Source organism: Muntiacus reevesi, chromosome 10 (genome assembly GCF_963930625.1).
Source record: "Muntiacus reevesi chromosome 10, mMunRee1.1, whole genome shotgun sequence".
NCBI lineage: Eukaryota > Metazoa > Chordata > Mammalia > Artiodactyla > Cervidae > Muntiacus > Muntiacus reevesi.
Window position 1 is genome coordinate 26459554 of NC_089258.1, and position 15993 is coordinate 26475546.

At 43.6% G+C, this 15993-nt stretch overlaps 2 protein-coding genes and 1 long non-coding RNA gene across 14 annotated transcripts in view; 2 read left to right on the forward strand and 1 right to left on the reverse strand.

The window, feature by feature from the left end:
- Positions 1-4312, forward strand: part of SLC44A1 (solute carrier family 44 member 1) — a 219827-nt gene extending 215515 nt beyond the window's left edge. Inside the window, exon 16 of the mRNA XM_065946996.1 lies at positions 4008-4312. Within this exon, the coding sequence (XP_065803068.1) occupies positions 4008-4022 (15 nt within the window). The 3' untranslated portion in view covers positions 4023-4312. The remainder of the gene's footprint in view (positions 1-4007) is intronic.
- LOC136176590 (uncharacterized) lies at positions 548-14925 on the reverse strand. Its single transcript, XR_010664601.1, has 3 exons — positions 14847-14925; positions 4505-4798; positions 548-843 (listed from the first exon to the last, which is right to left on the reverse strand). It is a non-coding gene; the product is annotated as an uncharacterized lncRNA (long non-coding RNA).
- Positions 14104-15993, forward strand: part of FSD1L (fibronectin type III and SPRY domain containing 1 like) — a 62110-nt gene continuing 60220 nt past the window's right edge. For all 12 annotated transcript variants that reach the window (XM_065946998.1, XM_065946997.1, XM_065947007.1 and 9 more), the window contains exon 1: positions 14104-14269. In XM_065946998.1, coding sequence (XP_065803070.1) covers positions 14255-14269 — 15 coding nt within the window. In that variant the 5' untranslated portion in view covers positions 14104-14254. The remainder of the gene's footprint in view (positions 14270-15993) is intronic.

Sequence of the window (15993 nt, forward strand, 5' to 3'; positions counted from 1 at the left end):
AACTAGATCCCACACGCTGCAATGAAGATCGAAGATCCTGTGTGCTGCAACTGAGACCCAGTGCAGTCAAATAAATAAATACATAAATAAATATTAAAAAAAAAAAAAAGAAGATTCAGAGAACAGAGGTTGAGGGAGGGGAGGGAGGAAGAGAAAGAAAAAGAAGGGGAGAAACGTCATACTTAGGAAAAGGATCAAGAATCAAAACAACGTTGGCTTTTCCAAGAGAGCACTGAAAGCTAAAAGAAAATGAAAAGACAGTTTCAAAATTCAGAGGGAAAATGATCATAGAACTCTATGATCTATTCAAACGATGAAATAAATATGACGGTAGAATAAAGACACTTCAGATATGCAAGGGATTTACATGCAATCATACCAATCATCATCACCAAAGAAAATCAGTCACTCAATGTTTTCTACATAAAAAATAGAAAATAATCATGATAAACTTTTTATTTCATGGAGGTACAGTGAGAAAAAATTAATAATCAAAAGAAGGCATGATGAAATCTGAACATAACAATAAATGAGAAAAAGAATTTGAACCATTTGAATTTACTTTTTATTCAACAAACAAGTACTGAGAACTACTTTTTGCCAGCATTGTTTTAAATGAGGAGGGTGCCTGTCCATCTGTGCTCAGTAGAGAATGACTCTTTGCCATCCTATGGACCATAGCCCACCAGGCTTCTCTGTCATGGGATTTTCTTGGCAAGAATACTGGACTGTGCGATGCCATTTCCTCCTCCAGGGGATCTTCCTGACCCAGGGATCGAACCCACATCTCCTTCTTGGCAGATGGATTCTTTACCACTCAGTCACCTGGAAAGCCCAGCATTTCTGTAAATGATGAGGGTACAGTGGTGAAGAAAACAGAAGTCTTTGCCCTCATAGAGCACTTTAGGAAAATGTTTAAATAATAATCACACATCTAATTAATGAAATATTATGCAACCATTGAAAAATACATGAATACCAGAAACACAGGAAATGTGTGTAATATGATGCAGGGTGAAAACAACACAAGCTGTGGACAAAGACAAAAACGGAAGGTCATAAGCCTGAAAATGGATATGCTAGGATAGCAAAATTATGAATATTTTTCTTTTTTCAAAATTTCCTTTAATTTTATATTGGGTTTTCTAAGAGACAGGGGAACATCAAAATCCAAGATGCTAAAGGATTATTGTATTTAAACTTAGGTGCCACCTAATAAATTCTTCCAAGAGGCTGTGTGATGCCTCTTCCTCAAGAAAGAGAAGGGGAAATTACCTATTCCTGATGGGAAAAACATGGCCACTTGCTTAGATGTTATCATAAACTTTTTATTTCTACTTCAGCTATGCAGAGAAAGATGAGGGTGTCAGAAAGGATGCAGATCCATTGTCAAATGGGAGCCTCAAAAGAGCAGTTAAACCTTGCCTGTTAATTAGTTCCATGGGTTAATGAGCTCCAGGAGCAGAGTGAGCAGACTCCCTTTAACTGAACCAGAGAAAACTCACTGGCAGCCTAAGGGCAGTTGGCACCATAGTTTTCCATACAGGACGCTAGTGTTCCTGGCCCATGAGAGAATAACAGTGGTGATGTTTCTGAAGTACTTCCCACAGGTGGTAGTGAAAGCTCAATTTACCACTATGTGCTTCTGTCAAGTGAGATTTCAGGAATCTCCATGTGAGTTACTGTGTAAAGAATTCCTTTATACTGTAGAGGAAGCAAGGATTTCTTGGACCAGCTGATTAGATGTAGTTGGACACAAAATCTGAGAACAGTCTGGGTTCCCAAGGTATCTAACACAAAGAGAAAACTGAGGAAGCCTCAAAAGGAATGTTGTAATCACGCCTTGGGATGAGTTAGATGTTGTGAGTTTTTTCATGTTGAAGGGTAGTAGGAAAGATATTGCATCAGTGTCATATCAGATCTTATTCAATTAGACTATACATTTTGTTTATATTTGGCTTTTAAAATAATATTCTAAACTTTAAAAATAGGAGGAAAGCTAACTGCAATGTTATTATGGAATCATGGAACAGTAAAGGACATTATGGGAAATTAAAGAAATATGAATAAAGTATGGAGTTTAGTTAATAATTATGTACCAGTGTGTTCATTAATTGTGATAAAGGTACCATAGTGATATAAGATGTTAATAATAGGGGAAGCTGGATGTGGAGGATATGGAAAGTCTCTGTAGTATCTCTGCAACTTTTCTGTAAACCTAAATCTATTCTAAAATTTAAAATTTTCTTTAACCGGGATGGGGAATTCGTGTAACTCTATGGCTGATTCATATCAATGTATGACAAAACCCACTGAAAAATAAAAAATAAATAAATAAATAAATAAATAAAATTAAAAAAAAATAAAATAAAATATATATAGGAGGAAAGAACTATTATCTCAACCTCAGACAAATCACAGCTTTGGCATAAGTCTAGTATTCAGGCCACATGATTGCAACTAAACATCAACCACTAAGGGATATCAGTTGAGTCCCAGGTTCTGTTATTTTCAGCGACAGAGAAAAAAGTTGAAACTGCAAATCAAAATACTTAAAAACCATAAAGTATGGAACTTATGAGACAGCAAGGTTTAGATTTTGGTTGTGGAAAATAGGAAGTTACTATACATTCTTGAGGGAAGAGGTGATACAGTGAGAACAACAGTTGAGGGATTTGTTCTATGAGCAGTCTGCAAAATGGATTGAAGCTGAAGAGAGGGTGAAGTAGGGGTATCAGCGAAGAGGTGATAATTGGCAGGTGAAACAAAAGCATTAAGACTAAACCCCTAAAATGAAACTTAGGGCAAAGGTTTCAAGCAATGTTATTCTTAGTGCCGCATACAACCTCTTTTAGGCACCTGGGGACAAGCAGAGTCTATCATGCAGATGGCTATATCGGACGATCTCAGTTAGCCTTATTCCATCAGATATCTGAGGTCATAGACCCCTTTTCCTTGTTCTTAGTCTTCGTCAGGTCTGTGTGTTGTCGCCTCTGCTTGTCCTGCATCAGCTCAGTACTTGTTTGCCAGTCAAACCTGAGTCAATGCTTCTTGTTGATTTTTAACCCATCCTATGGATTTTTAAAAACTTTTCATCAGGAAAGGATTCAAACTTACAGAAAACTTGCAAGAATAAAAAGAGTACACTGATAGACTTGTCACATCTATTGTTAAATGTTTCTCTCTCTAGGTATATATGAATATACATAAATGTATGCACATTTAACATTTTTAACTACTTGAGAATAATTTGCATACAGACTTTAGTCCTATTTCATTGTATATTTCCTAAGAATTAGGACATTCTTTTACAAACCACAGTATAGCTGTCAACTTTGCTACGTTCACTCAGTCACTGTTGAGTTGAACTCAATGACAGGAACACCCATCATCCTAGTCTGACCTCTCCCATCGCCGAGTCATGGGAGTGAGAAATTCAAAGTTTTATTTGAATTTCAGGTTTGGGTCTTTGACAGTATCACAGAATCAGATTTTTCAGATTAGTTTTGAATTTCATTCTTTTTGGGTTTGACTCAGTTGTTCAGCTATTCTGAAAACGTCTTTGTGAGAGAATAACATTGAAAGCAATCATGGCAAACACTAACCTAGCATTCATTACTGTCAGGCACTGTTCTAATGCATTTAATCCTCACAGCAACCCTAAATAGGGACATACCATGATTGTCTCCATTTTATACCTGGGGAAATGTAGGCACAGAAGTTGAATAATTTACCCAGAAACGAACAGCTCACAAAGGGGCCAAATCAGGATTTGAACCCAGGCTCTCATATCTCTTTCTTAATAGTTAATATAAATGTGCATCTGTTAATCTAAATGTATGTCTCTCTCTGTGTGTGTCTGTGTGTGTGCATGTTGAGCCTTCTTACATTTCACAGTGTCTTCTCTAAAGATGATCCCACACTATTTCTTGTTATTGATTGCTTTTCATTGTGTCGTGTTCCCCTAGGAGAGATGCATTCATTATCTTGATGTGTTTATTTTTCAGCTGAGGCGAAGGTGAGTGGTCCCAGGAGTCCGGAAGAATGGACTCAGAGGAGGCTGTTTACACGAGGTTCTCCCACTCACCAGCTGTTGAGAGTCTATGGATGAAGAGCAGGATCTTATTACTTCAATGGAAGCCTGTGACCATGATCCCAGCCACCAGTAGCCAAGAAGACTTGGTAGAGTGCGGCTGCCTAATAAATGATTCATCAGAAGCATTTGATACAAATGTGTTGCAGCAGCGTCTTGAAATTTAGTGTTGCCTTCTTATCTAGGCTTGTGTTTGTTCGGAGATCCCCACTGCCTCTCACTTCCGTGCTAGTGCTGACCTGAAAGGCTGGGTCCACAGTGGATTCTCGTCATGCAGGCGGGCTCTGCTTGACTGCTATTTATAAAGCTGGTGTGGGTTAGTAACTATTTATTGAGTGCCAGTTCCGTGCCAATCGTTACTGCTTTACAAACATTTAACCCTCGTGCAAACCCTGTTGCCTGAGGTTGTACCTGTTATTTCCATTCTGCCCTCGAGCAAATGGAGGCTCAGAGAGGTTGTGTGCTGCGTACAAAGTCACACAGTTGGCAGAGTCAGAGCTCAAATTGGGAGAAATCTAAAGCCCCTTCACTTTAACACGCTGCTTTTCTTCACTGCTCCAGAGATCATTAGTGCTGCCCCCACTCCATGTTCTCACTGGCATTCTTCTCATAAACAAGGTGGGGATGGCCGAGTGCACGATGGCAAGTGTCTGAGAGAGAGGGTCCGGAGGCTTTAGAGGCCCTGAAGAATCGCAGAAGTGTTCTCTGGGAAAAATAACACAACGCTCTTTTAGATCAGAGGTTGATAAACTATGCCTGATGACTCAAATCGGCTCCCAACCTTTTGTAGCAAATCGAGTTTTATGGGAACACAGCCATGCCCAATCCTTTATGTACTGCCCAAGGCTGCTTACTCTCTACAAAGGCAGAGTTCCATGGTGGTGACAGAGGCCATATGGCCCTTGAAGCCTAAAACACTGATTCTCTGGGCCTTTCTAGAAAAAGTTTGCTGACACCTGTTTTACATGACTGAGGAAGAGAGCCAGTAGTTCTTGTTAGTGCCGATTTATTATTTTTTTCCATTTGACTGAAAAACAAAGATTTGTACTGCTAAGGTCATCACTGGCGGTGGTTGGAGTTGGGGAGAGGGTTGATGGCTATAGGGGTCGAACCAGGGAAGGACAAGGGTCAGGGAGGAGAAGGCAGGTCTGGGCCTCTGGGTCCCCACTCAACTCCTCAGCCCAGACTGTCCCCACACACGTCTCTCCTATTTCACCTGCCAAATCAAGTTTCCTGAAATAACTCTGCTCATAAACTTTTAAGTTGCTTCCCACTTATAAAATACTCAAATTCCAACACCCCAACCTGGAATTTAGAGATCATAACCATCTGACCCCTATGAATCCTTCTCTCCATCCCTTTTATTCTTTTTTTAATCATGAGCCAGTCATGCCAAATTTGAGTTTATATTTCAAAGCCAGTGAACTTGTCTTTGATTCACTTTTATATAAGCAGAGAAGTAAACATTTAATACTTATGGGTGATAATGGGAAACCAGGCTGAGCTTTCATACATGATGTGATTCACCTAAGCTAAAAGTTATAAACAAGAATTTATGAATGTTTCAGTTATTAATATTTTTCTACAAAAGACATTATCCAGTTGTTTAGAAAAGATATTCTGACTAAGGTTTTGTTTTTAAATTGTATTATCATAAACTGTCTTCCACATTGCTGTGTATTTTTCATAAAGATAATTTTTCATGGCTGCAGAATATTTCATCTCTTAAATGTTGCTGAGCTTTTGTAATGTTGCACAGATGTTTGGGCATTGAAGGGTGCTGTTTCCATTTGTTCTAACTCCTATCTCTATTCTGTCCAGTTGTTCTTCTCATAATTTTTCACCTTTGCTCAGGCTGTTTCCTTAGCTTGGGAAGGATCCTCGTCCTTTCCTGTCTGCTTAAGTCTTAACCTTACAGTTTAAGTCCTGTCACCTTCTGTCTTCGATCTCTTGTGGCCAGGGGAGAGTTCAGCTTGACCTTCAGAATGGGGGATGGATTTCAAGAGACTCATGTTTCTAGAAAATGCTGACAGAGTACCATCTGAACTTGACTGCAATGGCACTGGCAGTATCAAAGGGCTCAGAAACCTCAGAAACCCTTATTTCCTGGTGCTGTACTCAGGAGACTGGTTTATTGCAGAAAAGAATAATAGTGGACATATATTATATTATGTGCTTTCTATATGTCAGGCATTATCGTAAGCACTTTATATACATGGTAATTTCTCTTCATGACAACCCTTTCAGCTGGGTCTGTTATTACACTCATTGTTCAAATACGAACATTGGGGTACAGACAGGTTAAGAAACCACCCAAGGTCATACCACTGTGCTCCATAAGTGGGAAACTCGGCATTGACTGGCACCAGACAGTCTGGTATCGGAGTCTGGGTCCTTAGCCAATGAAATACAAGTGCTGCCAACTCACCATGGCCCTTTCTCTCTAGTCTCAATCACCCAGGCTCAATCAGGTCCACAGCCATCTTCAGAGTATATGCAGAGGCAGGGGGCTACTCTTACTAGGAGCAGTGAGCCTGTTCCTCTGTGTTGGAGAGACCAGGCTGGGGGCTAGCACCCATTCACAAAGAGAAGGTCAACAGGCAGATAAACTTGCTGAGTCCTTGGTCATCCTCTGAACATGATAGTTCAAGTTCAGTTCTATTCAGTCGCTCAGTCGTGAACCGCAGCACGCCAGGCCTCCCTGTCCGTCACCAACTCCTGGAGTCCACCCAAACCCATGCCCATTGTGTCGGTGATGCCATCCAACATCTCATCCTCTATCATCCCCTTCTTCTCCTGCTCCCAATCTTTCCCAGCATCAGGGTCTTTTCAAATGAGTCAGCTGTCCGCATCAGGTGGCCAAAGTATTGGAGTTTCAGCTTCAACATCAGTCCCTCCAATGAACACCCAGGACTGATCTCCTTTAGGATGGACTGGTTGGATCTCCTTGCAATCCAAGGGACTATCAAGAGTCTTCTCCAACACCACAGTTCAAAAGCATCAATTCTTTGGTGCTCAGCTTTCTTTATAGTCCAACTCTCACATCCATACATGACCGCTGGAAAAACCATAGCCTTGACCAGACGGAACTTTGTTGGCAAAGTAACGTCTCTGCTTTTTAATATGCTATCTAGGTTGGTCATAACCTTCCTTTCAAGGAGCAAGTGTCTTTTAATTTCATGGCTGCAATCACCATCCGCAGTGATTATGGAGCCCAGGAAAATTAAGTTAGCCACTGTTTCCACTGTTTCCCCATCTATTTGCCAGGAAGTGATGAGACCAGATGCCATGATCTTCGTTTTCTGAATGTTGAGCTTTAAGTCAACCTTTTCACTATCCTCTTTCACTTTCATCAAGAGGCTCTTTAGTTCTTCTTCACTTTCTGCCATAAGGGTGGTGTCATCTGCATATCTGAGGTTATTGATATTTCTCCTGACAATCTTGATTCCAGCTTGTGCTTCCTCCAGCCCAGCGTTTCTCATGATGTACTCTGCATATAAGTTAAATAAGCAGGGTGACAATATACAGTGTTGACATACTCCTTTTCCTACTTGGAACCAGTCTGTTGTTCCATGTCCAGTTCTAGCTGTTGCTTCCTGACCTGCATACAGGTTTCTCAAGAGGCAGGTCAGGTGGTCTGGTATTCCCATCTCCTTCAGAATTTTCCACAGTTTATTGTGATCCACACAGTCAAAGGCATTGGCATAGTCAATAAAACAGAAATAGATGTTTTTCTGGAACTCTTTTGCTTTTTCGATGATCCAGCGGATGTTGGCAATTTGATCTCTGGTTCCTCTGCCTTTTCTTAAACACTGAATTCAGATTGATTATATTTTTTGCAGCCAAAGATGGAGAAGCTCTATACAGTCAGCAAAAACAAGACTGGGAGCTGACTGTGGCTCAGATCATGAACTCCTTATTGCCAAATTCAGACTTAAATTGAAGAAAGTGGGGAAAACCACTAGACCATTCAGGTATGACCTAAATCAAATCCCTTATGACTGTACAGTGGAAGTGTGAAATAGATTTAAGGGACTAGATCTGATTGATAGTGCCTGATGAACTATGGACAGAGGTTCATGACATTGTACAGGAGATATGGAGCAAGACTATCCCCAAGAAAAAGAAATGCAAAAAAGCAAAATAGCTGTCTGAGGAGGCCTTACAAATAGCTGTGAAAAGAAGAGAAGTGAAAAGCAAAGGAGAAAAGGAAAGATATACCCATTTGAATGCAGAGTTCCAAAGAATAGCAAGGAGAGATAAGAAAGCCTTCCTCAGCAATCAATGCAAAGAAATAGAGGAAAACAATAGAATGGGAAAGACTAGAGATCTCTTCAAGAAAATTAGAGATAACATTTCATGCAAAGATGGGCTCAATAAAGGATAGAAATGGTATGGACCTAACAGAAGCAGAAAATATTTAAGAAGAGGTGGCAAGAATATACAGAAGAACTGTACAAAAAAGATCTTCATGACTCAGATAATCACGAAGGTGTGATCACTCACACTCACCTAGAGCCAGACATCCTGGAATGTGAAGTCAGGTGGGCCTTAGGAAGCATCACTATGAACAAAGCTAGTGGAGGTGATGGAATTCCATTTGAGCTATTTCAAATCCTGAAAGATGATGCTGTGAAAGTGCTGCACTCAATAGGTCAGCAAATTTGGAAAACTCAGCAGTCGCCGCAGGACTGGAAAAAGGTCAGTTTTCTTTCCAGTCCCAAAGAAAGGCAATGCCAAAGAAGGCTCAAACTACCGCACAATTGCACTCATCTCACATGCTAGTAAAGTAATGCTCAAAACTCTCCAAGCTAGGCTTCAGCAATACATGAACTGTGAACATGATAAGTGAGGGGCATTTCCAGAGCCAAGGCAGGATGTGATGGAAACACCTGTTTCTTCCAGACCTCACTTATCTCAGTGTCCCAGGGGCCTAGCATAAAACAGGCCATCAGTTCATGAAGAAGGGATTGTGACATAGTAACATCATAATGGCTACAGATTAGTTAACTCCTCCTCTCATGCCCTCTCCCAGGAAGGAGTGGCGCCTCTTGCAATGGATCTTATAAGAGTGGAGGTGGGGAGAAGAGATTCAGAGTGCATTCCAAAGGTGAGTACAATAGCAGAGCAGAGTTAGGAAGGAGGTGCATAGTTATTGGCCTCTAGTCTGAAGAGTGAAAGAACCTCAGGGTTCAGAAAGATGCTAAAGCCTATCTCTGCCAGTTGTCTTTTCAGTGCCTTATCCCCCTAGGACAGCTCTGACAAGCAAATGCCCAGCCTCTGCTTGAATACCTCCACTGATGGGGACCTTCCTACCAAACAAAAATCCATCCCAGTTCTGTATGGCTCTATTAGAAAACTGAACTTTTGGTTGAGTGGAAATCTATCTTCTTGTAGCTTCCACCAAACTGGGTCTAATTCTATCTGTCAGAGGCTAGAGAACAAGCCAGCTTTCTCTTAAACACAATAGCCCTAGAGAGAATTGAAGTAAATGAAACTGTCCTCCCTGAGTTTTTCTTCTCCAGGTTAAATACTGGTGCTTGAATTGTGTCTCTTCTCACATGATCTCCAGGCCCATCATCAGATTTGTGTCCACTGATTGCTTCCCACTTTGCGTACAGCTTTCCAAGGATGGTGTTAGACCACTCCACAGCACCAGCTCATGTCAGAACAGAACCATCCTTTCCCCGCTATGAAAGCTTCTAGGATCAGAAACCAGTACTCTTGAGTCCCAAGGGGTTCCAGGGATTTTGGGTGAATTTATTTTTGGTTAGAAAAGGGCAGCAAAAAAAAAAAAAAAGAATGAGTTAGATGTCTGTGGTTGGTAAGAGATGATAAAAGCTAATTTTTTTTGAATGCTTATTATGTACCAGACACTGTGCTTAAAACTTAACAGGAATTCTCTCATTCAATCCATTCAACCACTCTTATTGGTGGTACTGTTATGATGACCATTTCACAGCTGAAGAAACTGAGGCTTAGAGAAGCTCAGGATTTTCCCAGGCTATGTGGTGTATGCCAAGACTCAGGCCAGATATTAACAGGGAGTAATGGGTAAAGATTTGGCTTCAACAAAAAGCAGCATCTGGCCAGTGATTATGCTTCAGAAAAGGTATGACCGTGAAAAGTGGTTAGGGGTGAGCACAGAACTTCTAAGGGCCCAGAGATCGAGAGGGAGAAAGCCACACCAGGGTGGTACAGAAGGATATGATGTACAGGGGAGTAATAACAGTAACAGCTATCATTTACTAAATGTGTACAAAGTCAGGCATTTTGTATACATAATCTCCTCTAATCCTCACAACAACCCTATCTAGGAGTTACTATCATTACGATCGCTATGTTACAGAAGAGGAAAATGAGGCTTATTGAGGCTAAATGACTCACCAAAGACTACACAGCTGGTAAGTGGCAGTGTGAGGATTAAAGTTCAGACAGCTGACTCCAGGGTGATGCCCTGTACCGACTCTCAAAGGGAAAGCCTGTTGGCAAGAAACTTAAGGGAAGACATTTTCTCTCCCAAGAGATGGGGGATCCCAGAACTTACAAGGGAACTCAGGGCTGCTGGCAATGTCTGACAAGACGGAATAGGTGTTCTGGAAGAGACAATTTTGCCAGACACTTTAAATCAGTAGTGCCAATACTGAGGCTATCCTAGATTGATATTTAGTCGGAAAGGTGGTCCTGGAGGCCCAGGAACCTCATTCAGATGAATATCCATGACCAGATACACTATCTCAGAATCAGAAACCCAAGTGTTGAAAAGTCATCTGTTTTTGTGCTTTTGTAGTTCCCTTTTTCCAAAAAAAAAAACAATTTGCTTTTACTCAGTTTAATGGTGACCAAACTTTAGTGTGCATCGGACTCACCCAGAGGGCTTGTTAAAACACTAACTACTGGACCTCAGCCCCTGGAGATTCTGATTTAGTAGGTCTAGGGATGAAGCCTGAGAATCTGTATTACTAACAAGTTACCAGGTAGTGCTGATTTAGCTGGTCTGGAGATTACACGTAAGAACAAGGGCTTTGGTTTATTAGAAAAGCTACTTTTGAAATTATCTAAACTGACTTGGCTGTGAAGAGGCAAAGAGCTTGCCCACAGGCCAGAAGCAGCGGGAGGGGGTCGGGGTGCAGACAGTACCCAGCTAGGTGAGTGACTGCTCTGTGGGCTGCGGAAGACAGAAGTCACAGCTAGAAGAGACTAGCTGTTTACAGATGAGGATGATGGAGAAGCAGAAGGCCTGGGAAGCTGGGCAGGGGAGCCAGACTGGCCAGGGACAGAGATCTGGCGAGGGCAGGAGTCAAATGGGGTAGCAGTCTTGTCAAAAGCTGCAGGCTCTTGGCAGGGCTGCAGGGAAAGAACTAGAGGAGCGGGGAGGCATGGGGCCAGGAGTGAGCTCCTGGGATGTGGCCTGGGACAGAATCTGGCGATCACATTTCAGCTGTGGCTCATGGTCTCTAAAGCCTCCCCCTGTGGTTAAGCCCATCAGACCCAGAGTACCCAGAAGTTGCTCTCTGACAATAGTGAGCTGAAGTTCTAGCAGCAAGACAACTAGGACAGTGCTAAATGCTATTTCTTCTTCCCTTAGCGATGGGTCCCACGGTGCAGGCAGAGTCAGGGCTGGGGAGCTCACAGTCTGGTGGTTTGACCTCTGATGTTCCTCAGTCTCTAGGCTTCATTTCTCCCTCTGGGAAACTGACTCAGCTGCAGCGCACGCGCACCGCGGAGACTGGCCTGCATCGCTGCAGCAGAGTGCTGGCTGCTGGGTGGCTGGCTCTTCTCATCTCTCCTCATGGAGCTGGGCAGCTCGGAGAGCAGGCTCTTTTCCTTTGGTACCAAGAGAAGGAGCAGCATCTCTGCAAGGCTGCAGGCGACTGCTTTCAGATACAGTAGCAAAACTGCACATAGGCCCTCTCTGGACCCTGGTCTTCAAAAACAACGTGCTTAGCCTGAACTGATTCTTTTCATCCCATTTCTTGCATGTGTCTGTCCAGTTAAAAAAGAATTTAGCGAATGCATACTAGATGGCAGACCCTGGGCTGGGGATACATACAGATACGGGTAAAAGACATCTCAACTCACAAGTATAGTTGGGGAGATCATCTACAGAGATAATTACAACCTTGCAGGATAAACGTTATTTCTGAAACATAGAGCTCATGCCCTCTTAGGACCTTTGTATTCGCTGTTTCTTCTATCTAGAATACTCTTCTCCAGATGTTTGTATGCTTATTCTTTCACTGACTTCACTCATGCCACTCCTGAGAGAGGCCTTCCCTGACCCTGCTACCGAAAATGGAGCCCACACAATTCTGAGTCTATTTACCCTATGTAATTTTTCTCTGTGAAAATTTAACCTCCTCATATATATATATGTGTGTGTGTGTATAGACGTATATTTTTTATATTTGTATATAAATTGCCTCAGTTCAATTCAGTCGCTCAGTCATATCCGACTCTTTGCGACCCCATGAATCGCAGCTTGCCAGGCCTCCCTGTCCATCACAAACTCCCGGAGTTTACTCAAACTCATGCCCATTGAGTTGGTGATGCCAGCCAGCCATCTCATCCTCTGTCATCCCCTTCTTCTCCTGCCCCCAATCCCTCCCAGTTGACTCAAATGAGTCAACTCTTCGCATGAGGGGGCCAAAGTATTGGAATTTCAGTTTCAGCATCAGTCCTTTCAATGAACACCCAGGACTGATCTCCTTTTAGGATGGACTGGTTGGATCTCCACGCAGTTCAAGGGACTCTCAAGAGTCTTCTCCAACACCACAGTTCAAAAGCATCAATTCTTCTGCACTTAGCTCTCACAACCATACATGACCACTGGAAAAACCATAGCCTTGACTAGACGGACCTTTGTTGGCAAAGTAATGTCTCTACTTTTTAATATGCTGTCGAGGTTGGTCATAACTTTCCTTGCAAGGAGTAAGGGTCTTTTAATTTCATGGCTGCAATCACCATCTGCAGTGATTTTGGAGCCCAAAAACATAAAGTCTGACAGTTTCCATTGTTTCCCCATCTATTTCCCATGAAGTGCCTAGTCACTGCTGATTCTCAGTGCGTAGAATTGGGACCTAACAGGTATGCAATATATTTTTTCCTTTTGTTCATTCACCATACGTGGTTATCCATTTGAACTTTCCTGAGCCTCTCCAGTCATCAAAATGGAAGATGAGGCTTGTCTGCTTGGGGAAGGACGTTTTCAAGCCTATCTTCCCACCTTTTCTAGTTTCTACTGTCGTCTTAGTCCAGATGGAACAGGTTCTAGATTCCCACCAATAACCATAAATACTGAACAATAAATACATACTGAGCACTTCCAATACGTAATCTTCGCAATGCTTTGCAAAGTCAGCATGATTTCTCGTGTTTCACCAAAGATGAAAGAGGCTCAGGGAGAGTATTCGTTTGCTCAAAGTCAGAGACAGCAAGGTTCCCAGGGGGCTCTCTGGGGAAGGTCTCCCAGGCTTCACAGTTTCTGTCTCCCAAGTTTCTGCCACGTTTCTACAAGGCTTTCTCCATGTTTCCACTACGTCCCCCGCCCTTTCTTTCTCACTGGACAGCTGGGCCTGGCTTGCCCCGGTTGCTTCTCCAAGGCTAGTGTAAGGAGGTGCTTCGGAAGGTTGCAGGGTGGAGAAGGGGCTGATCTGTCTCCAGGGCCACAGCTTTCCTTCCCCCGCCCTCCCCACGGACACGGCTGCTGGACGCCCAGGGGTCCAGTTCAAGGCCTGCGCGCTGGAGGAAAAAGGATGGGGGGAAAGAGGGAGGCGCTTCTTCAAACGACCGGCGGGACAGAGGGGCGAGCACCCGTTTCTCTGCGGCTCGCTCGGTGCGCAGGATAACCAGGCCCCCGCCCCACCCCGCCGCAGCCCGCCGGGCAGCAGGGCGCGTGCGCAAGGCGCTCCTCGCCCCCTCCCTTCGGCGTGCCGCCCTTTCACCCTGGCAACCGCGGCGCGACTACGGCGCGCGCCTGGCTGGGCGCGGATGGGGCGGGGCCGGGCGGCGCCGGTGCGGGCTGAAGCGGAGGCTCTGGCGGCGGCGGCGGCCCAGCAGAGCCACGGCCGTGGGTAGCGGTCTCGGCCTGTCCGACCTCCCTCCGCCCCCTCGCAAAGTTCTTCGACGCGGTCTGGGGTCCAGCGGACGCCGTCCCTGGCCATGGACTCCCAGAAAGTAAGCGGGGGCGGGGGCCGCTGGGTCGCCGAGGCCGGGCGGAGGGTGGGCGGGGCGCCCTGGGCCGGCTGGGCGGTGGGCGCGCGGGGCCGGCCGAGCCGAGCCGGGCTGGGCTGGGCTATGGCCGCGGAGGGCGAGGCCGCCAGCACCCTTCTCTGGAGTAAAGCAGCGCCCGCCGGGGTGCGGGGACCGCGCCGGGTAACCCCGGATAGCCTCTGCCCTGCAATTGGTCCTGGGCCCTGGCTCCCAAGGGGATATCGGGAGCCGCCCCCATTTTTCCCCATCATTTTCTGCAACGATCTAGGCCCCCTGTGATTCTGGTAGCCTTCCCGCGTGCTAGTGAGGGTTTATCCATCCTCAGCAGAAGAGGAAATCAAAGCACCTAGGGGTGTACCTGCTGACGCCGAGGCTGACCCACTCTCCTCCACCCAGTCTTCTATTTTGGCGCAATCTGTGTCTCCTTAGTTCGGGAACCAGGTCTCCTTGGTACCCCCCCCATCCCCCCCACACCCGCCTTTTGCTCCGCTCCCCACCCCCGCCCCGCCCTCCTTGGGACTAGTTCCCCGGCACGTCTTACTGTTCATAGTGTTGGTTGAATTGAGAGAATAGACTGATAGTTGTCCAGGGCAGCGGTCCCACCCTCTGGCCAGTTCAGGGTTGCTGGTCAGTTCCCTTAATGACTGTTTTGGTATATTTTATACTTTTTGAGCAAGTTAAGGAAAGGGTGTAACAGAACTAGCCGTTTCCATTAACCAAAAATATATTTAGAGAACGTAGCTAATGTTATGAATACAATTAGAAGTGAGTTAATACTGAGTCATAATCCCTATATAGAAATCAACCACCGTGCTCTCTCTATTAGATTATAGTAATTGAAATAGTACAGTATAGGAAGGAAACACGAGTGTTATTAATAATAACAGACAAAAACAAGAACCCATTCTTTTCTATTATTAGATAGGAAGCACTGGAAAGACTTACTAGAACGATGTTTTCTTTAATTTTGCCTGGAATCATCTTGAGGAACACCGTGGGGCATGGGAGAATAGTGTAGTGATGTGTTAAACGTTAACTGTTACAGTATTTAACAAAAATCACATGATTTCATTGTATGTGTTCATCCTGAAACTCAGATATACTGTTTTAATCACGTGACTATTAGACATTAAAAAAAACTAACATTTTGTGTTTTGAATATACATTTAAAATGTCTCTGCCTAAATTTGTAAAACATTTCAAAGCTTATTTAACTTCTAAAGTAAAGGGCATGTGATATCTGAGATTAGTTCAGAGAAAATGGAAGGTCAAAGACTTGGAGTCCAGAGACCGGGATTCTATGCTCTATATGCAACTTTGTGATACAGAGCAAATCACTTAACTGTGACTAATCTAGTTCTTCATCTATACAGTGGAAATAAGAATATAGAGTTATTGTAAAAGCCAGGTAATATAATACTATATGAATTATGTACTTTAGAGTACAATGCCTTAAATTTTATAAAGAATAAGCACTAGTCTATGTACTGTAAAATGTGATTTTTAAAAGTATTTTAATGTGGATCATCTGATTTTGCCAGGGCATATATATTCTCTCACTTTAATGAGGACTCAAGCGTTGGAGGTTGTGAGTCCTGCATGGTCATACTAGTAGCCATCCATAAGGCCAACATTTGAACTTGCTTGCATTGCAGATTTTGTTTTGATATTTGGATACCTACTCATAT